This window comes from Carica papaya, chromosome 5 (assembly GCF_054855325.1).
Source record: "Carica papaya isolate Zhongbai chromosome 5, ASM5485532v1, whole genome shotgun sequence".
In the NCBI taxonomy this organism is placed as follows: domain Eukaryota; kingdom Viridiplantae; phylum Streptophyta; class Magnoliopsida; order Brassicales; family Caricaceae; genus Carica; species Carica papaya.
Window position 1 is genome coordinate 17,104,855 of NC_142313.1, and position 27,928 is coordinate 17,132,782.

The following is a 27,928-nucleotide window of genomic DNA, read 5'->3' on the forward strand; positions in this document are numbered from 1 at the left end:
CATTTACCAAGATTATTAACTAACCATAAAGAAAATTTTTAAAAATTGACATATATATGCTTCAAATATCTACCACGTGAAGATTAGTAAAGAAGATCTATATTCATTCATGGTCCAGATTAACAATTGCCTGACAGATATAATGAAACAATTATATGTCTATACCTATTGTGATTCTACGGAAACAAATAAACACTGCAAATAATAATTATATGTCTATTAATATTGTCTATACATATTGTGATTCTATGAAGAAAGCTACAGAAAAGAAAGACCACATATTATAATTACTGCATAAACACTGCAATCTATGAAAATGGCTCGAATAGCTTGGTACACAACCAAACCTCTCTCCAGCAATCTCTCAGCCACAGCCCAGTTATCTGCACCTTCTCGCCCAACCACTCGCTCTGCGTTAGAACCTCCACGCTTTTCCAAGCACAACCGGCCAAATACTAAGGTAACATCCATCAGCAGGAGTATATATAGAGGTTTTGATGCTAGAACACTTTCTGACCTTACTATGTTCCTCCCAAAGAGGGGATAATCTATGTAAGATAAAAGTACAAACAATGCGATCATTATAGCAAAAAAACTACGAATCACCTCTGAGCTTATGATGCATGAATTTACTTGTCTTGGAGAGAAAAAAAATCGAACATCCTCAATTTTGTCTTTCAATGGCTTGTTCATGTCAATCTTGGCTTGCTTTCCATGTTTAAGCGAAGAACCAAAAGAGTTGCTTAAGCCCTTGGTTTCATCTACAATAAGACGTGTAAGCATCCACTAGATTCATTTTTTAATTTGTATCTGTCTATAAATGTATTAATATACATGTTCGTAAACTTACATTATATTTTTACTGTCTTCTTCATTTTTACTCTATGAACTCTTGGTTTTCACACAAACTAGAGAAGGAAAATGTATGCAAAGTCTATTTAAATGTCAACCTTCAACACCCACACAGACTTTCATGCATTTACTTATGAACAAAACACAGATCTAAACATTATTATTAATTTAAAAAAATAAAAATGAACAATATTTATATGTACCAAAATAGACTACTCTAATTCAAAATCTTCTTTCATCTAGTTCAAATTTTGATTTTATAATATAAGGGGAATGCAATATAAACAGTATGGAAGTTTGAATCTTCAATTATGTTTAATCAATCCCATGTTCAATTCATGTGATTTTTTTCTTGCCATGTCTGAATACAAATTTCAATTTTTTTCTTGATATTTCTTTTAATTTATATCATTTCTTAAATAGCATATCTGAAAAACAATTTTACAATCATGAACATGGTATAGTAGTACATTGAACAGCAAACAAAAGCAAGAAAGAAAAGCATGATAAGATGAATTTATACCATTAATGTGGTTTATAGGAGTAGTTTTCTGATCATGAGGGGACAACATCGAAGTAGGCGATCCAATCTCTCCATAATGATCAAAAGTAGACGAGGAAGAATGAAGGTTAAGGATGCGGCCGGTGATGAAACCCATTCGATCTGAACTTGTATCTACGATTCTTCTTCTTCTTCGTTCTTGTCTATCATTATTTATTGACATTTATTTATTTATTTTTTTTTGTCTGAAGATTCTTTTGATGTTTCCTTACCATTTATTATATGAAATAACAGAAGATCAATTTTCACAACAAACCCGTCCTATATAATAGGAGCAAACTTTTGCTATAATTAAATGCTTTTTTTTCTATCTTTTATATTTTTATTATATTTTTAGACCTACTATTGCATTTTTTTTTCTAATTTTGATTTTTTTAATGTTTCTTTTCCTCTATATTTTTTTATTTTTATTGTAAATAAATGAAATTAGTCTTTTTTTCTTTTCATTTTTTTCACATTATTCTACTTTGTTAATTTTAGATAAGTTTATTATTTTATTTCTGAGCTTTTTTCACAAATAATTAATTTTTTTTAAATAATAGAAATAGGATTTTTGTTTGTAGTTTCCAATTTAAAAAAACTAAATAAAAGAATGAAAACTTCCTAATTCCTTAGAGCATCATCCACTAATTTATCTGCTAAACAAAAAGGAGCATGATTTGAGCATTAAATAAATACTTACAAAGTTGGTGTCTCCAAAGACTGTAAGTTTGAGAGAAATTTTATGTGCAGCGTTTTGGTATTATACACATTTGTCAAATTCTATTGCTTGGACACTTCTCCATGTTATGCGCTTCGTCAAATCACGTCGTCTAAACATCTTTTAGCGAGGTGATGTGGGATAATCGACTTTGTCAATTCATCCAGATAGAAGTAATTTCAACAAATTTCTATCCAACTTAGGTTTTCTTTAAAGATAGAAATAATTTTTCACTTGAGATATCAAAAACATACTTGGAGATATAAATTTTGAAAGTTCTACTTACATGAATATTTTGTCTTTTTCTAGGCTAAATAAAGTGCAGCAAAGTTCGAAGATGAGAGATCTGGTGGGGCAAATAATGCTGCTGAAATGGATGAGTTCAATGATGCTGTAGATAAACTTAATCTGGTGGACCTACCACTAGTAGGAGGAAGATGGACTTGGACAAATTTAAAGGAGTAGCCCAACGTGTTCGAGGATTGACCCATTTTTTTCTCACATGATTTATTCTTGCAGTTTGCAGGTGTGACGCAAAATGTGTTAAAAAGAACAACATCTGATCACTTTCCTATATGTTTACAATTAGATGTACGGTATAAAGTGGGGCTCTGTACCTTTTAGACTTGACAATAAATGGATCAAGGTGGACGGCTTTAGAAGATTGATGGAGAATATTTGGCATGGTGCTTGGGTGGAAGGTACTGCAAGTTTCAGGTTTGCCTCAAAACTGAAAGCTGTTAAAATTATCGTGAAAAAATAGGCGAGGGTTGAGGACGACAGAATAAAAGGGGAGATCAGAAATGGGATGAAAGAAATAGATGATATTGACCGGTTTGAGGGAGAAGGAAGTATTACGGAGACGGATAGGGTAAGAAGGGAGGTACTAAGAAGCGAGATTGCTCACAAGATGAATTTGGAGGCTATTTTATGGAGGCAAAAAGCGAGAGAAAAGTGGCTGAATGAGAGAGATCAAAATACAAAATATTTCCACTGTATGGCGAATTTCAGAAGAAAAATTGTATCAAAGAGATTATGTCCAACAACCAGGTCATTGAAGGAAATTTGGAGATGAGGGATTATGCTAAAAGACACTTCCAGAAACTGTATGAGGAGGATGTGAGTTGGAGGCCAAAGCTACATAATTTACACTTTAAAACATCGGGGGAGGAAAGCCAGGTGAATGTTGAGAAGATGTTCACGGAAGAAGAAATCTATGATCCCCTCAAGTCTTGCAATAGGTACAAAGCTCCGGGATCGAATGGTTTTAATATGTGATTCCTTCAAGAGTTTTGGGAGGTAATTAAAATTGATGTACTTGATGTCTTCAAGAATCTATATGAGTCGGGAGCTTTTGTCAAATCAATAAACTCTGCATTTTTGGAACTTATTGCGAAAGTAAATGGGGCAAAGAATTTAAAAGATTTTCGGCCTATAAGCGTTGTGGGATGCATTTACAAACTAATTTCCAAGGTGTTGGCCAGACGAATGGCAAAGGTTTTGGGGGAGGTGATTGGGGAAAGTCATAATGTTTTTGTTGAAAATAGACAAATTCTGGATGCTGTAATGGTGGCAAATGAAGTAGTAGACTACTTGATAATCTGTAGAAGATAAGGTATTTTGTGTAAATTGGATATGAAAAATGTATATGATTATGTTAACTGGGATTTTGTGTTACTTGTTGGGGAGAATGGGATTTGGGAAGAGAGAGGAAATGGATGAGGCCATGTATCTCCACTGCATCTTTTTGTTGTAATGGTGACTGGTGAATCTTCCTCGTTTTTCAAGGCGTACCGGGGACTTAGACAGAGCAACCCTCTTTCACCATTATTATTCATAATTGTTATAGAAGCACTTAGTTGATTATTGGAGAGGACAAAATACCTAAATATGATCCAAGGGGTTATGGTTGGTAAGGGACATGCTAAGGTGGAAGTTTCTCAGTTGTCTTTCGCAGATGATGCTCTAATTTTATGTCAGCCGGGGATCAATGATGCGGCACCTTTGCTGTATTCTGCTGCGTTTTCAGGTGGTATCGGAACTGAAAATAAACATGAAAATGACTGAATTGGTCAAAATTGGTGATAGAAGAGATGAGGTGAGGTTAGCCGAAGTTTTGGGATGTGCAGCGGTGGAATTACCTATCAAGTATCTTGGGCTCCCTTTGGGAGCAAAATTCAAGGAAACAAGAACTTGGGACTCAGTTGTTGAACTTTTTGAGAGGAGACTAGTGGCGTAGAAAAGGCATTATCTGTCAAAGGGAGGTTGGCTTACATTGATTAAAAGCACGTTGAGTAATTTACCTATTTATTTCCTATTGGTGCTAACAATTCCAAAAAAGATTGCCAAGAAAACTGAAATGATCCAATGTCGATTCCTATGAGGTGATGAGGAGGAAAAACGTAGGTACCACTTGGTGAGATAGGAGGATATAAAAAAACCGGTTGTTGTGGGGGGTTTTGAGATTAAGATTCATGGTACAAATGAATGATGCATTACATGGAAAATGGTTGTGGAGGTACAACTGCGAAGGAAATTGTCTATGGAAGAGGGTTGTGGAGGCTAGATGGGGTGGAAGGAATATGGGAGATGGAAACAATGGTACTGTCCGACCTCATGGCAGAAGCCTGTGGAAAAAAATTGTAATGGGTAGACAAAAATTTCTCAATTGCGCAAGATGAAGCATTGGGAAAGGAGATAAAATCCGGTTTTGGGAGGTTTGGTGTGGTGATGTTAAACTAAAGGAAAGATTTCCTGAAATCTTTGGGAGGTTTGGACCCATTCAATGTCGTTTCCTATGGGGCGATAGAAAGAAGTTTCATCTTGTTAGTGGCAATAGAAAGAAGTTATTTACGCAGGTGGTTTGGGTATCCGTTCGGTGTTAGAATTCAATAAAGATTTACAAGGTAAGTGGTTGTGGAGATTTTGAGAGAGGATGGAAGGATGAGGAGAATGGTGATTTTGGCTAGGTGGCAGAACTGTGCACTTACGGGTTTGGGGAGGCTGGACAGAAGAGGGCACGGTTTTAGGCCTATGGAAGAAAATCAAGATGGCTGGCCTGGTTTTGTGGAGAACCTGTCTTGGAAAGTGGCTAGAGGAAATGGCACTAGATTCTGACACGATCAGTGGCTGGAGGGGGGGGTGTCTTAAAGTCTGTTATCCCAGAATTTATGCAATTGCACAGTCCAAAGATATGCTGGTGGAAGAGGCTTATGTGCGGGAGAATGACAGATGCACCTAGTCCGATATTGTGAGTAGAAATTTGAATGATTGGGAAGTGGAGTACGAAAATCTGATGAAAAATATTTCTGATTTTCAAATTGGCAGTGATCCGGATCAGGTGTTGTGGAGGGGGTGTAAAAATAGTGAGTTTTCTATGAGCTCTTACTACTGCAAGCTGATGGCACATTCACAGAGTAACTCCTCCATTTTCCCTAGCAATTTAATCTGGAAAAATTCTGCGCCCCCAAGGATGGCTTTCTTTGCATGGGAGGCTTATAGGGAAAGCATTTTAACCCTGGATAAACTGAGGGCTAGGGACTGCACTTTGTTGAATGGCTGTTTTATGTGCATGAGAGACAAGGAAGACCATCGTCACCTTCTGCTTAGGTGCCCTACTGCTTATGAACTTTGGAGCTTTGTGTATGGCTTGTTAGGCATCTGTTGGGTAGCGGCTGGTTCGATTGAGGATGAGATTTGGGCGTGGGGGGGTGTTGGGCTGAAAACTGAAATTGCAAGACTCATTCCCCTGTCTAATTTTTTGGTTATTTGGAAGGAAAGAAATCTAAGTTTTTGAGGGAATTGTGAATAATATTAGTAAATTGAGAGATGGTTTAATTATTTCGATTTTTTTATGTTGGGGTATGAAATCATTAAAGCTGAACATTTTGGAGATGTCATTGATTCACTAACAAATTTGTAAATCTTTTCTAAATAAGCAGTACTCCCTCTTTTTTGGTACCTTGCTATATAATTATTATACTTTTTCTTTTAAAAATAATTTTCTAAAATCTTTGCCATTGCCCAAAACAAAAACATGTTTGTGGAGGAAGCATACTCGGTTAATGGGGATAGAGAGTTTGGGATGTACAAGTCACAAGGAATTTAAATGACTGGGAAGTGGATGAGTACCAACAGCTGTTATTTTATGTGTCTAATGTTAACATGAACAATCAGCAGGATAAGAGGATGTGGAAGCTTGAAAAAAATGGGACTTTTTCAGTTAAATCATTCTACGGGCAGATCAGTAACGAGGTAAGTAGTAGCCCTTCTGCTCTCCCATTTAAACAGATTTGGAAGATAAATGTTCCACCAAGAATGGCGTTCTTCACATGGGAAGTTTGTAAGGGTAGCATTTTGACAATTGACATGCTGATGAGAAGGGGCTGGTGTATGGTAAACCATTGTTTAATGTGCAAATCAAGTGCAGAATCATGCAACCACCTTTTATTATGGTACCCAATGGTGTATAGTTTATGGACCATGATATACGAGCTGTTGGGGATTCAGTGGTAATAGCGGGATCTGTGATGGAAGAACTATGGGCTTGGGTGGGGCTGTGCAAAAAAAAGAAACATTTATCTCTAATTCCTAGTTCTATTTTTTGGGTGGCGTAGAAGGAAAGAAATGTAAGAGTGAGGGGATTAAAAAAAATTTTGTTAACATTAGCGATAAATAATTTTACACTTTTGCATTTATATTCCTGAGTCATGACATAAGAAAGCATGGAAGATTTTGGGGATGTCATTAACTACCTAATTGAAATGTAAATGCAATGTACATGGGTGGTACTCCTTGGTACCGATATTTATATATACTACACTTTTATTTCAAAAATAAAAAAAGAAACTATTTGTTGCTTCTTAGACTTTCAGGAGATGAGTGAAGACCAAGGAAAATGCAAAAACTAGTGAGAGAGCTGCGAGTGTCTGGACAAGTGCCCCAATCCGCATATGAAAAAGTCTTAATCTGAATTGTCAGCGAGGATGAGAAGAAAAGGCCCTAAACAGCAGTTCTTTTTCTGTACTGCAGGATACTAATAGCTGCTTAAAGCTGTTTAGTTCTTGGAGCTGCTAAAAATTGACTCAACCAGTTAACAGAGTAACAAAATCAATCCTCATAATAGTCAAATATAGGAACTTTCTGACAATTTTTTGTAAGATGTGAGTCTTCAAGCAAGTCCATATGAGTTTGTGAAATCATCAAATTTGGCTCCATGGGAAGGAATAAGGTTTGTAGCCCATATAATCAGTTTCAGACAATAAGTCCACACCATATTTTCTTCCACATACTGAAATTCCAGTGTTCATCTTGCTGCTCCTAAACCTAGGAAATATTTGAGTGGTTCTAGAAACAAATTACCATGCATCTTTGTGAATAAAGAACGATCACATTTTGAACTGTTGTACCCTTCTTGAATAAAGACAGTTAAGAACTTGGAACAATTGTCTAGATGTTTGTTTTAATCCGTAAATCAACTTACACAGTCCAAAAACTGCATTGGGAGGCACGATCTCCCCCTTTCCAATAGAGTAACCAGGTGGAAGAGTCGTAGACACTTCCTCAAAAAACTCAACATGTAGAAAAGTATTCATGACATCTAACTGAGAAAGACTCCAACCAAAAACAGCAGAAAGATTCCTTCCTGATAATTTTGTTTGAGCGCATTATTAACATATAATTGATTCTCCAGTCTATAAGTAATCAGAAAAATAACCTCAAACCCAAAACTTTGCTTTTAGTCCAAGCACCAAAAGGATTTAAATAATCAGAAAAATAACCTCAAACCCAAAACTTAGCTTTTAGTCCAAGCACCAAAAGGATTTAAGGGCTAAAATTTCAGTGCCCTAAAATCTAGAATATCCTTAAAAATAAGGATGTGAAGAAGTCCAATGTAATTAAAACAGCAAAAATACCTTGAGACTATATATTCTCCTCCTGCAACAATATCCTCCTAATATATCTAGCAAGAGCCCAAGATGACCACCTAAAAGATCTAGCCAAACGGAGTTGTTAAAAAAAAAAAAAAAAGGAAGAAGAAGCAAACAAGGGGCCAATAGACACATCCAATCATCAAGCTATTTCATATTTTTGTGATTTTATAAATGTTTCAAGGACAAAATTCATATTCAAGGTGGCTTTTGCCACACCAGTGAAAGCTTTTGTGGTTCTGATAAGACCCCAGGAGCTGCAATGAAGATTGAGAAAATTCTAAAAACAATTGCTAAATTTGCTTGATACTGAAAGAGATAGTGATGGAATGGCTGATAAGATCATGAGGAACACTTGCCAAAAATCACTTGCAGCAAACACAAGAACCTTTTTTCATTGAAAATTTAAGGATAGAGATGGTATGGATATTGAAGAGCAAATTACAAAAATTAATCGCAAAAATTTACAAATTTCACTAAATTTATTACTTTAGGAGAAACATAGTGAAACAAAAAATTTTAACTACATCTTCAATGAACATGGATAATAGATGTGAACTAGATGTACTCTACTATTGTTGTTAAGACTGCAGTGATAGTTACCAAATCCTTTTTGTTGTAATGATTCAACAGTCCAAAAATTATAGGACACAATCTTATGGTACAAAAGAGCCTAATCAATAAGCAACAAGAGTAATAAATAACCTGCAAATTTGAATCTTATCAAACTAGGTCCCTCCACTAAATGACAGGATTATGATCTTCATCAACCTTGCCAACTGCTTCAAGTATTGATGAATAAGTGATGAGATCATAGTCAAAACCTTTTGAAGTCATCTCTTTCATCAGTTGTGCAGCCTCCTCGAACATTCCAGCTCGGCTAAGACTGCCAAGAAGAGTATTATAGGACACTGCGTCAGGCTTGATTTTAGAATCTTTCATTTTTATAAACATTTCCATTGCCCGCTTTGGCCCACCAGTTCTAGCCAAGCCATTTAGAATTATATTTTGTGAATTTATATCTGGATTGCAACCATTTTGTTCCATAGTTCTAAACAATGAATGAGCTTCATTTATCATACCAGCCCTTACCATCCCTGACATGAGCGCATTATAAGTATAAACATCAGGATTGCACCCAAGTTTCTTCATCTCATTGAAAAGATCTACAGCTTCACTCAGACGGCCACTCTTCCCTAAATGTTTGATCATCACCGCATACACCCGAGCACTTGAATCCCCGCAATTTTCTTTCAATTCCTGAAACAACTCCTTTGCAGCTTCATACCGTTTTGCCTTGCCAAGACTGTTGATCAAGCTGCAATATGCAGCTGGAGAAGGGGGGAAACCTTTTTCATCCATCTCTTCAAGAAGCAGCAATGCTTTTTCTACTCTATTAGTTTTGCAAAAGCCATCAATAAGAATTGAGTAAGTAAATGAGCTAGGAATGATACCATTTGCAGTCATCCTGTCAAACCATGATGCTGCCTCAGAAGCAGGAGCTTTGGATTCAAATAAAGCTTTTATTACAGTATTATACGTCACAACATTGGGCGTACACTGCCAAGACTTCATATCATTGAAAAGTTTAATAACATCTTCCAAACGACCTGCCTTGCCTAAAATGTTCATTAGATTGTTTATAAGCACAACATCAGGTTTACAACCCTCTTTCAGCATATTCATGAATATACTGTAGGCCTCCGCAACCCTCCCAGATTTACCAATTCCCTTTATCAATTCTGTATAAGTAAAGACAGTAGGCACACAACCCTTGGCTTTCATCTCCTCAACTATGCCCAAAGCTTTTTCGACTTTACCCAACTTGAAATAAATTCCCATCAAGATTGTATATATCTTCGGGTTAGGCTGTAAGCCATTCTCCTTCATCTCCTCAAACAACCCAATGGCAGAATCATAACGACCTAATTTTCCAAGTGCTGATACAAGTGCAGTGAATGTTACTGTATCTGGAAAACAGTTACTTTCATTACACATCTCATTGTAAAGCTCTTGAACTTTTTCATACTGACCTTGTTGCATTAGCATCAAGATCACGGAGTTGTAAGTATTTGATGTTGGTTTGCATCGTCGAGCTTTGATAAGGCAAAATATAGAGAGAGCTTTATTCACCATCTTTGCCCTACCCAATATTTTCACAATTTCAGACAGTTCTGCTGGACTAATAACACATCTACTACGAACCAAATCCTGGATTGTCCTCCACAGTTCACCAAAACACCTTGCTTCATTCAAACAATGGATTAACGCCATATATGTGGTAGAGTCATGTTCAAAGTTCCTTCTCTTCCCTGCCCACTTGAAAAACTGGATTTTAACACTGATCTCCACGTCTATCTTGAGAACCTCACGAATCAATCTATGATCCACTTTCAGCTTAAGTACTTCCAGTGCCTTCTCCGCATCAGGCCCCCATTTGAATATTTTCAAAATTCTTATAAACCTCTCGTCTAACCTCCGGACTGATAGATCCCTCCTTAACAACTTTCGATTCATTGGCAAGTTTTCCACTCTATTATCAGGACTTTGTACCAGGAACATTTGTACAATCTCATTCTCTGCTAGTGCAAACCAAATGAATGTTAAATTAAAAGATTAAACACATTTTATTTTCTAAACATTTCATATTTTGTTCAGTAACTTACTTCTCAAGCAAATAAACTTAACTGCATATATCAGATATGTGTAAAACTATGAGGTAGTTGGGTTAGCCATTAAGTTACAAGCTAGGGAAATATTGGCTATGAAGCAGTAAAATCCATTTTTTTAAGGATAAGAGAAGAAACTTTTATTAGATAAAAAGGAGACAGATACACGCACAAAGGATAAGACATCCTCCCATAAGAACAATTTAAAGAATACCAAGGAACTAAACTCAACATTGAATTTCCTATGTGCTGAAAATGAATGCATTCCAATTTCTATGGAGCTCCCATACACTTGTGATGGGGTAAAATCCACATGCTTTGGCCATAGAATAGCCAAAAATATTTCTTCTTCTCACAACTCATAGAATTAGGTGAGGCGATCATTATAAAGGAATTATGTTAGATAAATGAAACTGGAATACTCTTTCTTCATGTTATGTCCATGTGTTCCTTCTCTTGCTCTCTCTATCACCCCTTCGTTATTTCTTTTCTTAATAACAATCACATAGGATCTTGATTTGGGCAAGTGAATATCCCACTCTCTCTTTCTTGTTCCACTTTGATTCGCACTTGAACCGTCACTTGTTAAGTAAATACAAAACTATGATTGAACGAACAGCACATTGTAAATGGAACAAATTGATAGCAAAAAAAATTGAACGAATGTTTGACCAAGTGACACAGAACCTTCTAAGCCTAAATAAGAAGCCTGATTTTAATACACTTGAAGAGATTTTTCTATTAGGAAATAAGACTTTTAGAAGATTTGATTATTTAGTTATTTAAGAAATTTTAGAAACTCTGGATTTTTTTCATGTTAGTTATTTTCATTTTTTGTTAAGATTAGAAGTGATAAAAAGGGTTCTAAGCAACACTTTATGCAAGCTTGGAATTGGTAGTTCTCCAGTGAAGTTATTTCACATTTCTAACGTTTCCTGTTGTTTCTGCCTCTCTTATGCCTATCCAATATTTCCTTATTCTTCCTTTAAAATCTTTACCTTTAGCCCTCTTTTCTCTCAATCTATCTATTCTCCTTTATCTTTTCCTATAATCCTTTTTTTCCCTACTTTGTACGATATGTGTGGTTCTAACATAATTTATCCTGCATCAATTGGTATCATCACCAGAACGCTATCACCATCTACTGCCCAACTCTTTATTTTAAAAAAAAAAAAAAGCCCAGATCACGAAAAGCCTAGCCCCAGGCCGAGCCCCAGCATCACTTCAGCTTCTAATTCTCTTCAACATTGCCTCTACATTGCATTAACAGGATAGACGACTCCGATCGGCGTTCTGCTAGAGCCTCGTCGTCCGGTGTCACCTGACAGCCCTATACATACTGTGCAAGAACCTCCTCAGCAGCTGCTAACATCATTGGTGAAGTTAAGATCTTGCCAGGTCTTTTCAACTCCATAATTGAGAAGAGGAACCGCAGATCTACCTCTAATTTGAATCCAGCTGGTAACAGCCTCTAGAAAGACGTGCAAAAGATGCACAAGCCTATCCTTGCAAGTGAAACAAGTATGAGACAAGCCAAACCACCAGAACCGAGCTGAATGCCAGAGCCGAGCTGAGCCAAATTCTGAGTTGAGCCCTATTGCAAAATATGGAATTTTTGAAGTTCTTAAGGTAATAATTTCCACTTTGTTTCTCGACTTTTATCCTTTCCTTACCACCTAATAACTATCCTAGACTGTACCGCCTCTTCAATCTCCCTTAATAACCCAGACGCTACACTTACTAAGTTGGAGCTATAAATGGTTCACCTCCTTAAACATTTGGAAAGATGACCTAAAGAATACAACGAGTTCTCCACAAGGCAGCCTGATAATTCTCAAAATTTTCTTGAGTTTGCACAAGGTATTCTTCCTACTGCAGCACCTCAAAATAATGTGTGCCTTTGTAAGTCAATCATGGGTAATTTTCCTAGGCGTCCTAACCAGATCCCACAAGGCAGAAATCTTTTTGACAATAACCAATTAGAATATGACTCATGAAACTCCCCATAGACAATCCATTCATGATAGAGTCCCACCTAGAAATGCTAGGCATGCAGAAGTCAAAAGGATCAATGTTGATGTTCCTTTCTATGATGGTACATTAGATTCTAGTATTTTCTTGGTTCGGTTAGATGCCTTAGAAGATTATTTTGAGTGGTATGGTTTGTCCGACATCAGGTGTGTAAGGTTTACCACAATGTAATTCGTAGGATCTACTAGGAAGTACTGACAATCAATCTAGTGAAACTTAGAGCATCAAAGAGATCCACCTATTATGCAATGTGGGTGGAGGATGTTATGAAACAAAAGTTGAAAAATGCCTTCCTACCTAATATACAGTAGCTTGTTTAAGAAACGATTGAATTTACAGCAACTAAATGATAGTCTAGATGGGTACATCCCCCGGTTTGAGGAACTCAGGCTTAGCTGTGAACTTGAAGAAAACCTTTTTAACACTGTTTGTAGGTTCATCAATAATCTAAGAGTTGAAATTAAAAGAAAACTTCCCTTGTACATTCTCGAGTCTTTAGAAGAAGCCTATCAAGAAGCCCTCGAAATAGAGAAGTATTTCAAATTTCCTAATACGCATAAAGTGGCACCTTTGGTAGGAGAGTCAGTTCACTCTAAATCTGTTTCCTCATCCATTTCTACAGCTGAGCCATCCTACTGCATCCGATAGTTCTGCAATATAGTGCCATTGTTGTCATGAGAACGGTCACATTGCTCCTGGGTGTCCTTCACGTGCTTTGGTTGTAAAACACGAATCTTCTGATTCGCCTATTATTAGAACACAATTGTTGATCCCATCTAACAGTCAAGTGATAAGATGAAGTTGATAATAGGAAAATTGTTGTTGCTGCTTGTCTTGTTTCTCCCAAGTTGTCCTGTTACTGACCCTAAAGAGTATCAAGAAACTCAGGCTGCTACAACCTGTGAACACATCTCTTCACCTACCATAACCCAAATTCCTCTCACATGTTCCCAGCACTTCAAGACCCCTATTTTTCTTGATCCTTCTGTTCACGATCCTTTTCAAGTTGGTGACTTTGTGAAGTTTAACATTTACCCAACTCCTTGCATGCAGACCCCCTTGGCTCATTTCCAATACTTAAAACATATGGACAAATGACCTATCTTCTTGATATACCTATCCATATGGATATTGATCATGTTTCTAAAGTTGGGAATTAATCACTTTATCAAGGTTTCTTGGAGCTTCTTGCATTGTTTTCTCACCTTTGTGCAAGTAGTCCTAAAAAGCATAATTGCTAAGTGTATGCAAATCCTAGTCCAAAGTGGAAAACAGGGTCTATACCGGATGTGTTTGGTAGAAACCGTAAGTATTTAGGTTAAGCCCCTCTCTCAAGACTCAACTCCTGTAAATGAGTCTGAAGTCGTGGCTCGGGCCTAAGCTCCTTTCTTCATCCTCAACTCGACAAGTCTTGTCCTGCACCTGCCGTAAACTGTCTGATCTCGCTTCTCCTCAACTCCTCACTCACTCTCACTCAGCTCTCGCCCTCTCTCGGGCCTTACTCGTCAGTCTAAGCCCTTTCTAACTCTCCTTTCCTTAGTCTCAGCTGCTCCTCCAGCCAACCCAGCCAGCGCCTCACTCATAGTTGTCACCCTCCCCAGCTGTCCTCTCCTCAGTCTTGGCTGCTGCTCCTCCAGCCAGTCCAGCAGCCAGTGCCTCATTTGTAGTCGTCGTTCTCAGCCCTCTCCAGCTCTCCTCTCCTCAGTCACTTAGCCCTCGCCTCTCCTAGTGCCCTGAATCTGAACCTTCGCGAGTATATTATATATATTTTGAATTTTAATACAATTTTTTAATATAATAACGAACTCCTAAATAGTATAATAGTTTTATATTTGGCACAATTATGATTTTCTTATCTATTTGGGAAATCTATAACTCATCCATTTTGTATCATGCATGGTACAAACATAACATGGAAATGGTGAAGATGGCACAGAGCACAATAGGGCAGAAATTTTACAATTCTCTAAATTTGGCTCTAATGTACTATGTTGAAGGTCCAACAGATAGTGACTATGGAGAAGAGACTAAAGCCATTTCCTCGGCCAAACCTTCGCAACCTTGATTTAAACTAGGTATATTCTTGTGTTAGTCCCAACAAGAATCCTCAAGTACACTTGGATACAATTAGATTTGAAAATAAAGGAAAGGCTCAATAAATCTAGGTCTAATGGAGGTTCATACCTCCAAGTAGAAACAATCCCTTCAAATAAATGGCTTTCTTATCTATACTGGTAGCAACTCGCTGTTGATGATTGGTTGTATGACACTTTTAACCCAAATAAGTCAATGAGTTAAACTATAGTTGTTCCCGTATTTGGCTAAGAATCGCAATGCATAAAAGCATGCTGAAAATGCAGTTGAAAACTTTGGCAAAGTACAACACAGAAAGAAGGAATTTGTTTTTTCTGCAATCATTGGAAGGATTAAAAGCTTGGGTTCCAACTTGATATGATTCGCCTAATAGATGATGGGGAACACGTACCATAAAAGCATCTTTGCAAAATGTCATTCTCCACCTTGAGGGCAAGGTACTTTCAAAGAGGGGTGGGTGGGAGGGGGAGGGGATATATTGATACATGGAAAAGTACGAGGTGGTTAAGTTTGTTACTTGGTTAGTTGCAAGCTAGGGAAAATATTGAGTATAAAAGGGGTACAACTCATTCTATGAAGGAATTATGTAAAATGGACAAAATTAGAACACTATTTCTTCCTCTTCTCTTTGCGTCTCTATCTCCCCTGTTATTTCTTTTCTTTTTCTTTTTTTTGAAATAAAAAATATAAACAGTATATTAATAATATGATACAAGGGGGTGCCACCAGTATAAAAAATATTTATATCTTAATAAATATATTTATAATATTTCCAAAATCATCCATTCTATAAATGTCATGCTCCAGAATCATTGAGTCAAAATAGTATAACCATCTATCCTTAACTTTATACATCTCTCTCTCAATTCCCTCAAACATTCTTATGTTTTTTTCCTTTCAAACAACCCAAAAGATAGTTAAAGGAATAAGATGTACAATTTTTCTCTTTTAACAAATACCTTCTCAAGCCCTAAGTTCATCCCTTACCAATCCCACAATGACCCAATTAATCCCCAATAATGCATAAACCATGGTTCACAAATCATAAACCATTGGACACTAAAGAAGAATGTGGTTGCATGTATCTACCACCTCTTTACAAAGATAACAGTCATTAACAAAATTTCCACCCCTTCTCATCAAGTTGTTAAAGGTCAATATACATTATCTTCCTGCTTCCCATGCAAAAAAAGCAATTTTAGGCGGCACATTCATCTTCCATATCTGATTGTATGGAAAATGATCCGACCCCCTCTCATCTCTTCCCTTCAAAAACTTGTAGAAAGACTTAACAATGAACTCCCTTGCTTTTCTAATTTCCACACAAGCTGATCATTGCTATCCTCTAAATGCACAGTGGATAAAAGATGAAGCAGTGGATAAAAGGTCAAGCCCTTATTATTTCTTTTCTTAATAACAATATTGTCAAATGAGTAAACAAAGTGATGCGGAACTCGAGATCAACAGCGCAATTCAAACCCTACATGTACATCAATAATGAGAAATTCAAATCGTAGTAAACTCTCTCTACTTGATCGTTACTCAACAAAGGAATGAAAATCAAGATTATTGGGATGATGATTTAAATCGATTAAATAACACAAGAGAGAATCTTGATAAGTTAAATCAATTCAAGAGGGATTGATAAAACACCACAAGAACTTATCTTGATAAGTTGAATCAATTCTCACACAACAAGAAGGTTGACGAAAACCTCACAAGTTGAAAACTAAAAACTCGTAATTTTATTATTTTCAAACTTGAATTATTAGAAGTAGAAATTGATGGCCTATGTAAAATGTAGGTCATGTGAATAATAAGAAAAATAGTATCCTAATTTAAAGGAAAAATTATATAAAAAATTAAATATAAAATAGAATAAGAAAATTACCAAAGTTAAGAGAATTACAACTAAAATATTATAGATATGATCTCCTTTCGTAGAAATCTTTTTAAATAAGAAAGATCTAAATTAATTATTGCTGATTTAGGGGAATGAATTAAAATATGTTTTTCTTTTTCGTAAGATTTAGCATTTAAGGAGTTTTCCTCTTTTCTCAAACAAGCTTGCGATTCATGATCAATTTTTTTCCTTCATCAATTCTCCCTCTTAAGAAGAAAGATTTCCTACGGAATTAGGAAAGAAAATCCCATGGGAGTTTTCCTTTCCTTACTCACATCACAAAGTATAAGCAAAAAGATAAAAATAAAAGATAACAAGTTATTTAAGTATGATAACAAGTGGAAGCTTGGGAGGGGTAATATTATTAATTTTTGGGAGGATGAGCGGTTAGGGAGGGGTCTTAAGAACCAATTCTCAAGAGTATATAGTTTAGTGATAAGGAAGAATGTGATGGTGGAGGAGATGTTTAGGGGGAGGGATGGGAGAAGCAGTTGGGACATTGATCTGGTTAGAAATTTGAATGATTGGGAGATTGACGAGTGTATAACGCTTATTCAAGTTCTTGCAGATGTGCATTTGGATATTAATAGAGACAAGGCTACTTGGAAGTTTAAGAAAGATGAAATTTTTATTGTGAAATCCTTCTATGACTATTTGACGTACAGGGAGGATAATGGCTTGAAATTTTTGGATTATCAGATTTGGAAAGCTAATACGCCTCTGAGGATTGTTTTTTTTCTTGCTTGGGAAGCAACAGGAGTGCATTCTCACTATTGCCAAGTTGATGAGAACGGACCACATTATGGTCAATGAGTGCTATCTTCGTATGGAAGCTACTGAATCACGCAACCATCTCCTTCTTTGGTGCCTAGTGACATATACTTTATGGCATATGGTGTACAGCTTATTGGGTATCAATTGGGTGACTGGGGGCTCAGTCAAAAATGAATTGTGGGCTTGGGATGGGATAAGGAATAGATCAAAGATTGTTAAACTGATTTCTTTAACTATTTTTTGGGTTGTTTGGACAAAGATGAACAATAAAGCACCAATAGGTGCGTGAGGGATACAAGTAGAATTAGAGATAGATGATTGCATAGTTTCGGAACTCTAATTTTGGGTCATGATGTGTATGGTTGGGACAATTTTGGGAGGGTATTTGATGTTCTAATGGACTTGTAAATATTTTTGTATAGCGACACTCCCTTAGTGTCATATACATAATTTACATGTTTTTATTTCAACAAAAAGTATGTTAGAGCAACTAGCGCATTGGATCAAGAAAACCAGTTTGTCATCAGTTAGTTTCATTAAAGATAACCAACATTTTCAGCTATATATGTTAACAGGGAAGCATAGCATAATGAACGTTACCGGTTTGCTTTATTCTCTCAGATAGGTGAGGCAAAGTCGATATGTGTCGCTTCAAAACAAATGATCTTACAACCATGTTGAAAATCAGTAAACCCTTCAGGTAGTCAAAGAAACAGCCAAACTGAGAACTGAAGATATCACTGCACTAGCTGCAAATACAATGCATGATTATTTTCAATAACTTGCACAGATGATAGCAAAGAAGATCCAGGTAGTCCCAGCAGTCTCGCATGGAAAATCGAATAAAATTAGATAAAGAATTAACAAAATAGATTATTTTAAACAGAAAAGGCAGTCAAAACTATGGGCATTGTCTTCTTAAAGAAATCAGTGTTGGGTCCTGCAGTGAGAGAAAGGAGCAAAGCCACAGATAACTTTATTGCACCGGACTGCATATTTTGCCCATCAACAAAACATCAACATATTATTTACATAAAAATTAATAAGAAATTGCAGATCGGATTTTTCTATTGAAAGTCCTACAAGTACTGATATCTCATAAGAATAAGTATGTTACACGTTACAGGTAATTTGTTCATTTAATAGGTTCTTTATCTCCAAAAATAAATTATACGAAACCCAAAATCAACTAATATGATCAAAAACCCCATACAATGTAGCATAAAAACATAATTTCTAAACAAATTTTTCCTACTTAACCCACAATCAACTTGGGATTGAGAACTAAGTTAATTGGAAAAAAAAATAATAATTGATAAAACACCACAAGAGTTACCTTGATAAGTAGAATCAATTCTTCACTAAATAAAAAAGTTGAAGAAAGCCTTCCTAAAGAGCACTTAAAATTCGATGGCTTACCAAAGCAAAAGCTTTAATTTTTTTTTAATTAAACTTGAACTTAAATGAATGCAACTAAATAGAGAGGCCTATTTATAGTGGTAGGCCTACAAAATTACAATAGAACTTGATGTCTAAAATCTAGAAATCAAATCTCAAATTCCTATCAGGGACTGTTAAAGAAAATAATAAAACAAAGAATTGTAAAGTAATATAAATTAAGACTCTTCACTCTTGGATAATTGTTGATTTCTTCGAAGATTGTGGTTGGCTCTATCTTGGATTAGTTTGCTTGGTTTTTTCACTTCTTTATTTTAATAATTGTTGATGGACATAAGATAAAATCTAGCCATGTTTGATGAAGAAAATGACTTTTTTTCTTTGTGAGGATCGGCCATGAGATGCAACTTATCCCCTTTGAGCTTTCACATGTTAAATCTGATTCCAGCACCTTTTTAATATAATTTTAGGAAGAGGAAAACCAATTACAACTCTGAAAATGTTGGTTGTGAAGGGATGGAAAAGGAGAAAAATTCTTGGGAAGGGCTGGCTGCTTGTGATGAGAAAAATTAATAGAAAATTTCTCCGAGTGAGAGAATCTCTCATGTGGAAATCCAAGCTGTCCATAATTTTGAGAACTCCTTTTGGTTTGGTTTTAAAGAGTTGGAGGAGGATAAAACTCCTTAAGGATTAGAGGTTGAGAGTCCTTGAGGTGTAAGACTCTTTAAGGGTTGGTTTTGCCCTTATTGTAGGACAAGTTCTTAGCTGTCTCTTCCTGTGGCTTGATGGGCTCGGCTTTCTCCTTTCAAGGTCTTTAAAGTATGGCCCAAGTCCATCTCGAATCATATCCAAGCCTTATTTTCTTGTTGGCCTTCATGTGTGTGTGGTTTAGAACCCAAACCGTCTTGAACATGTATTAGACAGTCTTGCCCGAGACTTGGATAGATGGAATGGTCCCTTGAATGTTCCATGTCGTATAGGACCACATCATTCTTCCTTTTTTTGAAAAGATTCGTCCTCGAATTAGAAATTTTCTTATGTAAGGGCTTTATCAATCTAGCCTTATTTGGAAAAATATCCATGAACTCCTGCGAAACAACACCACTGGATAAAGAAGGATTAACGTTAATTAATAAACACTTTTTCTCCTCTCCTCCTGACTTCACCTCAAGAGAATTCTTGATCTTATGTTGATCTTCGAATACTTCCTTAGGTGATAGCAGTACAAGAATAAAATTCTAACTTTTCATGCGAAAGGAATAGAGATTCCTAGTCATCATGAACTACACGTTTGTCATATTACTAGGATCTTCCCAGTAGGATGTGAGTGGCATGTATAGGCACAACGTCATAACGGATTTCATTAGTGTATCGCCAATATAGAAAGACACTAGTACTTGCTTAGTCACCATTACTTTCCCATATTCATTCAACCAATGTAATCTGTAAGGGTTAGGATATTTCGTGCAAGTCAATCCAAATTTATCAACTAGTGTAGTACTGGCAATGTTTGTGCAGTTTCCTCCATCTAAAATAAGATTAATATCTTCGCATTCACGAAGCAACGAGTGTGAAATATATTATTTCTTTAGTTACTATCTTCTTACTTGACTCGAGCATTCAGTATTCTTCTAATAACCAAAGCTTCCTCCTGAACTGGGTATTCAACATCTTTTTCAACATGCTCCAATATGCTATTCATACTATCATCTTCACTAACACTCTCAATGTCACCATTATCTTTTAGCAGCATGATTCTCTGGTTAGGACATTGTGATGCAATGTGTCCGAAACCCAAACACCTGGAGTATTTGATAGTGCTATGCTTTGTATTAGAATGAGGTGTTTTAGAATTACCTTTACTGTTGGCCTGCTTCACTTTAACCCTCTTGCCTTTAAATGCCTCATCTTTACCTGGCTATTTAGGGAAGAAATTTGAAAATCCTTTTGCTGTCCCTCTATGTTTTAACTGCTTCTTAACTTTTATGCCCATGTGCACCATGTCTTCCAACTCCATATAGTGCTACAACTCGACTATGTTGACAATTTCTCGATTTAGACCACTTAAGAACCTCATCATGTTAGTTTCGAGATCTTCATCTATGTTGATCCTGATCATTGTCATCTCCATCTCCTTCTAGTAATCCTCCAGGCGTTGCAACTTTTGGTGCATCTTTCTATGATAGTAAGAAGGTAAGAACATTTTTCTCATTACAGATTTCATCTCCCTCCACGTCGAGATAGGTCAGTCTCTAATGCAACTTCTGTTAGTTAGCAGTTGATCCACCATACTAGAGCAGAGTCGGTGAGTTCTACGGCGGCTAACTTTACTTTCTTTCCTTTACCATAATTATCATAGTCAAAGATGAGCTCTGTATTTCGGTCCCACTCTACATAGATTTTAGCATCATTCCATCCCTTAAAAGATGGAATCTGCATTTTGATAGAACTGATGTTGCTATCTCTCTTGTCCTCCCTACAGTTATCTCAGTCATCATCTCTTTCATTTTCATCACAAGATTCAGCATCATCTCGTGGGAGTAGGCACCTTGTCCAGAGCGGGCATCCCATCTATCCTTTCTTCTAAATTTTCAATCACCAAACAGAATCGTGTAAACATGGTGTCTATGTACTCCCTCAGGTTGACTGGACTGCTATTTTCACTTGGTCAAGATATTATGAAATCCCTGCAAGAAAGGCTTAGTAGAAAATAACACTCCCTCGTAGTTTCTCTCGTGTTTCACTCACCTCTCAATCTTCTTCCACCAAGTTGAGTGTCAGAATTGACTACTTTTGAATCAAGGTACTCAAGCTTTGTCTTAAGATACTACAAGGATCCTTAGGAAAGAAATTTGCTACACAATTCTAGAAGCAAAAATTTAAACACACAGATGAAGATGGTGTGTATTTATGTACAAGGTAAAGTAACTAGGATGAAACTAATTACCTAATGATGTAAAGGCACAAAATTGTGGAAAGAAAGACTCTTAAAACGGAAGAATGACAATATGGATATGATACTTCTGTTTTTTTTTTCATTTTTATGTTATGTATGAGTGGATATAAGTACATGCGAGATGAAAATAACCTGAAGGAAACAAATTTGCAAGGATAGATTGTACAAAATAGTAACATCTATCTAAAGTTTAAACTTTGATACCAAGTGATGTATAACCCGGGATAAACTAGTATGATCAAAAACTCTAACATACAATTTAGCACAAAAACTTAATCTCTCAACAAATCTTCTTTACTTGACCCACTATCAACCTGTGATTGAAAACTAAGGTAATTGAAAAAAAGAATAAAAATTGATAAAACGTCACAAGAGTTACTTTGACAAGTAGAATCAATTTTTTACCTAACAAGAAAGTTGAAGAAAACCTCACCAAAGAACACTCAGAAGATGATGGCTTACCAAAGCAAAAGTTTTAATTTTTTTATTAAACTTGAACTTGAATGAATACAACCAAATAGTGAGGCCTATTTATAGTGGTAGGTCTAGAGAATTACAATAGAACTCAAAGTCTAAAATCTAGAAAACAAATATCAAATTCTTATCTAAGACTCTTAAAGAAAATAATAAAATAAAGGATTGTAAAGTAATATAAATTAAGACTCTTCACTCTTGGATAATTGTTGATTTCTTCAAGGATTGTGGTTGGCCTTATCTTGGAGTAGTTTGCTTGGTTTTTGCCTCTTTATTTCAATAATTGCTGGTGATGGAGATAAGATAAAAAATCCATCCATGTTTGATGAAAAAAATGACTCTTTTTCCTTGTGAGAATCGGCCATGAGGTGTAACTTATCTCCTTTGAGCTTTCACATGTCAAATATGATTCCAACACCTTTTTAATATAATTTTAGGAAGAAGAAAACCGATTAGGACTCTTAAAAGGACAGTTGTGAAGAGTTGGAAAAGGAGAAAATTTCTTGTGAAGGGCTGGCTGCTTGTGATGAGAAAAATTAGGAGAAAATTTCTCATGTGCAAATCCAAACTGTCCATAATTTTGAGAACTCCTTTGCCTTGGTTTTGAAGATTTGGAGGTGGATAAAACTCCTTAAAGGATGAGTCACTAAGAGTCCTTGAAGTGTAGGGCTCTTTAAGGATCGGTTTTGCCCTCATTGTAGGACAAGTTCTTGACCATCTCTTCCCGTGACTTGATGGGCTCGGCTTTCTCCTTTCAAGGCCTTTAAATTTTGGCCCAAGTCCAACTTTAATCATGTCCAAGCCTTGTTTTTCTTGTTGGCCTTCATGTGTATGTGGTTTAGAGTCCAAACTGTCTTGATCATGTATTGGACTGCCCTGCCCAAGACTTGGATGGATTGAAATGGTCCCTCAAATGTTCCACGTCGTCTAGGATCACATCAAAGAAACATTCACAGTAATGTTGGAATAAGAGAACAAAAATTCAAAAAGTGATAACTGTCAAAGCAAATCAGGCAACAATGAGTAAATAAGTATAATGGAGTAAACAAGCATTCCCCATTCACATATCTCAGTAAAAAAAATCAGAATTTCTAAGCAGCTGTCAATTACTGGTACTCATTTTTAAAAGCATACAATGGTGGCAACACATTTTTTTTTGGATAAAATTCTAACTTTATCAAAAAAAAAGTATGGTGGCAACAAAAATTAAGTGCAATCCATTCACATTCGCTCACTAAAACTCAATAGAAATAATATTATGCAGATTATTGATATTCATTTTTGTGGTTTTACTTTTTAATTCCATGAAAATTTCAACCAAATGTTGAAACGTCATCAGAATTTTAACAACACTTGAGGTTGTGGATATCCAAAAAATTTCATTTTATGTTTTGGAGTTGCAAATGATACATTAAAGGTGGGATTAAAAACTGAAAACATGCATAAATCTTCAACTAAAAATCCCAGGCAAAATCATACAAGCAGGAAGGGGTTAGGCACCCATTCTATGGTGCAAACTAATTCACTTGGATATAGTACATACCAAGGTGATGTTCTATGATCAAGTCATCAGGTGTAATTTACCAGTCAGGGATTTTTCTTTGGGATAACTAAAAATTATTTTATTTATAAAACCACCAGAAAAAAAAGTTAAAGAAAAATTTACTCTCAACTTAAACTATAACAACAGTTCAAAAGGAAACACATACAAGCCCTACTTTAGTTCACAGCAAACCAAATGATCCAATAGAACGACCCAGAAACTGAGATAAGTTACTGCATGCATACTATTTATGTATTTTTCATTTCTTTGGTTTTCTTCATACACATTGAAATCTTCCCTTGGTATCTAAACAAATTTAAAACAGATAATCAGATGTAAAACAGATGCAGCGCAAGTGCCAGGGCAGCCACTTTTGAAATAACTCAAAGCTCCTCAACATTTATTTTTTAAAACCCAAAAGTTCACGGTCCCTAAATAGCCAACCGATACATACTGTTTTTGAATTATAGGAATCCCCAAACTTTTTCTTCAAACCATTTTGAACTCAAAATAGAAGGAAAAAAAGAAAAAAAAAAGCAGATTGGTAGATCCTTACTTCCATATTGATTTTTAACTGTTCAAAGCAAATGCAACTTGACACAAATTGAAGAAAAGATCATAACCCATTGAAACCCAACATTTTGTCATGATTCATATGTGGACTATTTTGACTAATAAACAATTATGAAGATACAAAAATGAAGGTGCAAATTGCAATGATTTCACGACGAATGAACGAATAAGGGACATTTGTTCCCGTCGCCAACCAGATTTATGGGGAAGTCAAAATACACCTAGACAGACTGTTAATGAACTGGCTCAACAAAAAAAATGCAGGCGATAGCATTTTAGATTGAATGTACCTCCCTGATCGAAAAACCTAGCCTAACATTTCCCTTTATAACCATATAAGTGACTCCTCACGCAAACAGATCTTAAAGCCTGCTAAAAATGTACAACCATGCCAAACCAAGCAAGATTCAGAAGTTAATTCCCAGGATATAGAAAATACTATAAACGGTATGTTAACGACACCTTAACAGCACATAACAAGTTTATATTCAAAAGGGAAAATTCATATGCTATGCAGGAAAAACTTGAGCGAGTGATAGAGTGAGAAAGCGAGCGATAGAGTGAGAAAGTGAGTCACACACAAATCCCAAACAGCGCCGATGCGGCCGACCACGTTTGGAGGGCAAAAAGATGTCAAATGGGCGAAGATTTCTAGTCATTGAAAACAAGTTATTCAATCTAGTATGCGAGGAAAAGAGATTGGACGGTCTGAGAATCAGTGAGAATGGGCAGGGGTTTAGAAGATCGATTTCCTAAATAAAGAGGAGTTTGACTGGCTATTGGATGCTCTGGAAGATTTCTGCTGGAGAAGAAATGGAGGAAAATGGGCAAAACATTTGGTGCATAGGAACTACAAGCTTTGGATTTCTTTTGGCAGAAACAGCCGAGGTGAGTATCTTGTGCTATCTATTCAATGGGACAGATAAGCGAAAAGGATTATCTTCCCAGGTGACGACCAGGGGAAAGGGTAGTGGAAGTTGATGGTTTCGGCATTTGAATTGCGAATCAGGACTATTGTTGACTTAAATATGGCATTGCAAGCTCAGTGGCTGTGGATATTTTTGAAAGAGGACAACAGACTGTGGAGGAAGATTGTGTGGACTCGATGGGGAGATCTGAATTGGGATAACAGTGGCAGGACAAGGATTGGAAGACCGCATGGCACGAGCTTATGGAGGAAAATCTCGATGCAGTGGCCCCAATTTCTGGATAACTTGCAGTGGAAGGTTGGTAGGGATAACAAAATTAGATTTTGGAAGGATGTTTGGATTGAAAATTATTGTTTAATGAGGAGATTCCCCAGAATTTTTGCAATTGCACAAGCACAAAATATGTTGGTGCAGGATGCATACAGAAACAACAACATTAGTGTTGAATGGTTGATTAATGTCATAAGAAATCTTCAGGATTAGGAAGTCCAAGAATTTGAGAGTTTGTTACACCTTTTGGCAGCACAGCAGGTGCCTTCTGGGGAGGATAAGGTGCAGCAGAAACTGGAAAAAAATGGAGACTATTCTGTCAAATCTTATTATAAGCACTTAACAAGAAGGGACCATGTTTTGACCCCAAATTTTCCGATGAGACGGATATGGAAAGCAAAAGTACCTCCAAGAGTTGTTTGTTTTTGCATGAAAAGCATGCATGGAATGCATATGACCATTGACAAATTAAAATCAAGAGGGCTAATCATCCCCAACCGGTGCTACATGTGTATGAAAAATGAAGAATCCTGTAATCATGTACTGCTGTGGTGTCCTGTGGCTTTTGGTCTTTGGAGTTTAATTTACAGCCTAATTAGTATTAGTTAGGTAATGTCCAGGTCTATAAGCGATGAACTGTGGGCTTGGGAAGGTGTACAATTAGATAGTAGTTTGATTAAACTTATTCCATTAACCATTTTTTGGGTTATTTGAAAAGAAAGAAATTCTATAACTTTTGAAGGTAAAGAGACAGATTTGTATAGATTAAGAGATAGATTGATGCATTATTTTGGGTTTATATTGTTAGAATATGACATTATTAGTGATGTAAATTTTGGGAATGTCATTGATTCTCTAATTATAATGTAAAACTTTGTAAATGGGCGGTACCCCGGTTTCTTGATACCATGTTAATATATATTCTTCACACTTTTTATTTCAAAAAAAAATACTAAGCATAAATCTACCTATCAAGTAGCTCTCACTCTTCTATGGAGAGTAATGAAATAACACATTAATGTATATGACAACTAAGGATAGAACACCATTTATTTTAGCATCATTATTATGCTCAAACTACAACCAAACAATGATAACTCACACATGGATAACAATCTTCAAAAGAAGAGGGAATAGTTTATCTTCAAAATGATACATTACTTCTAATTGAAATATTTAGCACTTAAACCAGACCATTAAGCATGCTACATAATCTTTCCTTACGAAACTTTTTAACAGGCAGTTTATGGACATTCCTAAAGCGAATTTTGAATCAAGAGGAAAAAAGAACAAGCAAAACAAAGTAACTATTAAGCTTCCGTTGTATGATTCAAGTGTTTTAATGCAAAATTAAGAAGAGAAAAGTTCGAAATACTCATCAAGCATCTATATCATGAAGAAAAATTTCCATCCTCGGAATCATGATCTCCATCCTGCTAACCTTCTCTATATATGCTGCATAAAACAATTTTTTTTCAAAGGAACATGATCTAACCTGTAGGTGGAAGGATGCTCAAGACGTTTCAGTTTCCAATTTTCGCACGGTGGTGTTCTTTGCAACTTACTACAAGGCCTTGGAGACCCTTGCTTTCACCCCTCTGCTTCCTTCCTCTGTGAACCAGGAGACCGAAGGAAGAAGAGTCTCTGGCAAAACAGCGCAGAAATCCTCACTTGCTCCAGCTCCCCTTATGCACTCTTCTGCTGCGCCTTTTCTTCCCAAATCACTCTCTGCTCTTCCTCTCTTCCTATAGGTCGCTATTTCTCTCGGTTCTCAGAGGAAGAACAGAACTGCCTCTTCCTCAGATCTCTTCCCTGAGATTTTTTCTTTCACCCTATTGCCCTAATTTCTCCGTCACTGCTCAGATGCCCTCTTTTTCACTCTCGATTTCTCTTCCTCTCTCGATATCTACCCCTTGCAATCCGAAAGCTTCTCCTCTATAAATGGTTTTCCAACATCATGCTGGTGCCTGAGGAAACTAGAAAATCCTTCGAGCCTTGATTATTTGATTTCCAGCCAGGTTGGTCAGCTGCCTCAAGCTGTCCTTCCCTCTGTCTCGCCTCGAGCTTTGCAGTCTCTTTTCTCTTCAATAAAAGTCTGCTTGCCCCCAACACATTTCAAACCTCTGAGGGCACACCGAACGCCTTCCTCTACATTCAAGCTTTTCCATTATTTCACGCTGCCATGCTCGTTCCTTGTCCCTTCACTTGCAGCATTACGCCCCCCATGCTCACTTTCTGGTTCATTTTCCTTTTTGTTTCAGGGTACAAGC

The 27,928-nt window shown here is 36.4% G+C and overlaps 2 protein-coding genes and 1 long non-coding RNA gene across 4 annotated transcripts; 1 reads left to right on the forward strand and 2 right to left on the reverse strand.

The window, feature by feature from the left end:
• Nucleotides 1-83: 83 nt before the first annotated feature.
• LOC148253798 (uncharacterized) lies at nt 84-18,253 on the reverse strand. The gene is made up of 3 exons (XM_088220061.1): nt 18,116-18,253; nt 1,376-1,557; nt 84-761 (listed from the first exon to the last, which is right to left on the reverse strand). Exons 2-3 carry the CDS (start codon nt 1,509-1,511, stop codon nt 259-261), a joined length of 639 nt encoding a protein of 212 aa, XP_088076187.1. The 5' UTR covers nt 1,512-1,557; nt 18,116-18,253; the 3' UTR covers nt 84-258.
• On the forward strand, nt 2,149-6,006 carry LOC148253799 (uncharacterized). The gene is made up of 2 exons (XR_015819149.1): nt 2,149-2,287; nt 2,424-6,006. It is a non-coding gene; the product is annotated as an uncharacterized LOC148253799 (long non-coding RNA).
• Nucleotides 8,495-27,928, reverse strand: LOC110813174 (Pentatricopeptide repeat (PPR-like) superfamily protein). 2 transcript variants are annotated; one of them, XM_022040211.2, is made up of 2 exons: nt 27,154-27,928; nt 8,495-10,623 (listed from the first exon to the last, which is right to left on the reverse strand). In XM_022040211.2, the coding sequence occupies exon 2, from the start codon at nt 10,604-10,606 to the stop codon at nt 8,786-8,788; it is 1,821 nt and encodes a 606-aa protein (XP_021895903.1). In that variant the 5' UTR covers nt 10,607-10,623; nt 27,154-27,928; the 3' UTR covers nt 8,495-8,785. The 2 variants fall into 2 exon arrangements, with proteins under 2 accessions (XP_021895903.1, XP_088076186.1); XM_088220060.1 differs by lacking the exon at nt 27,154-27,928 and adding an exon at nt 18,116-18,249.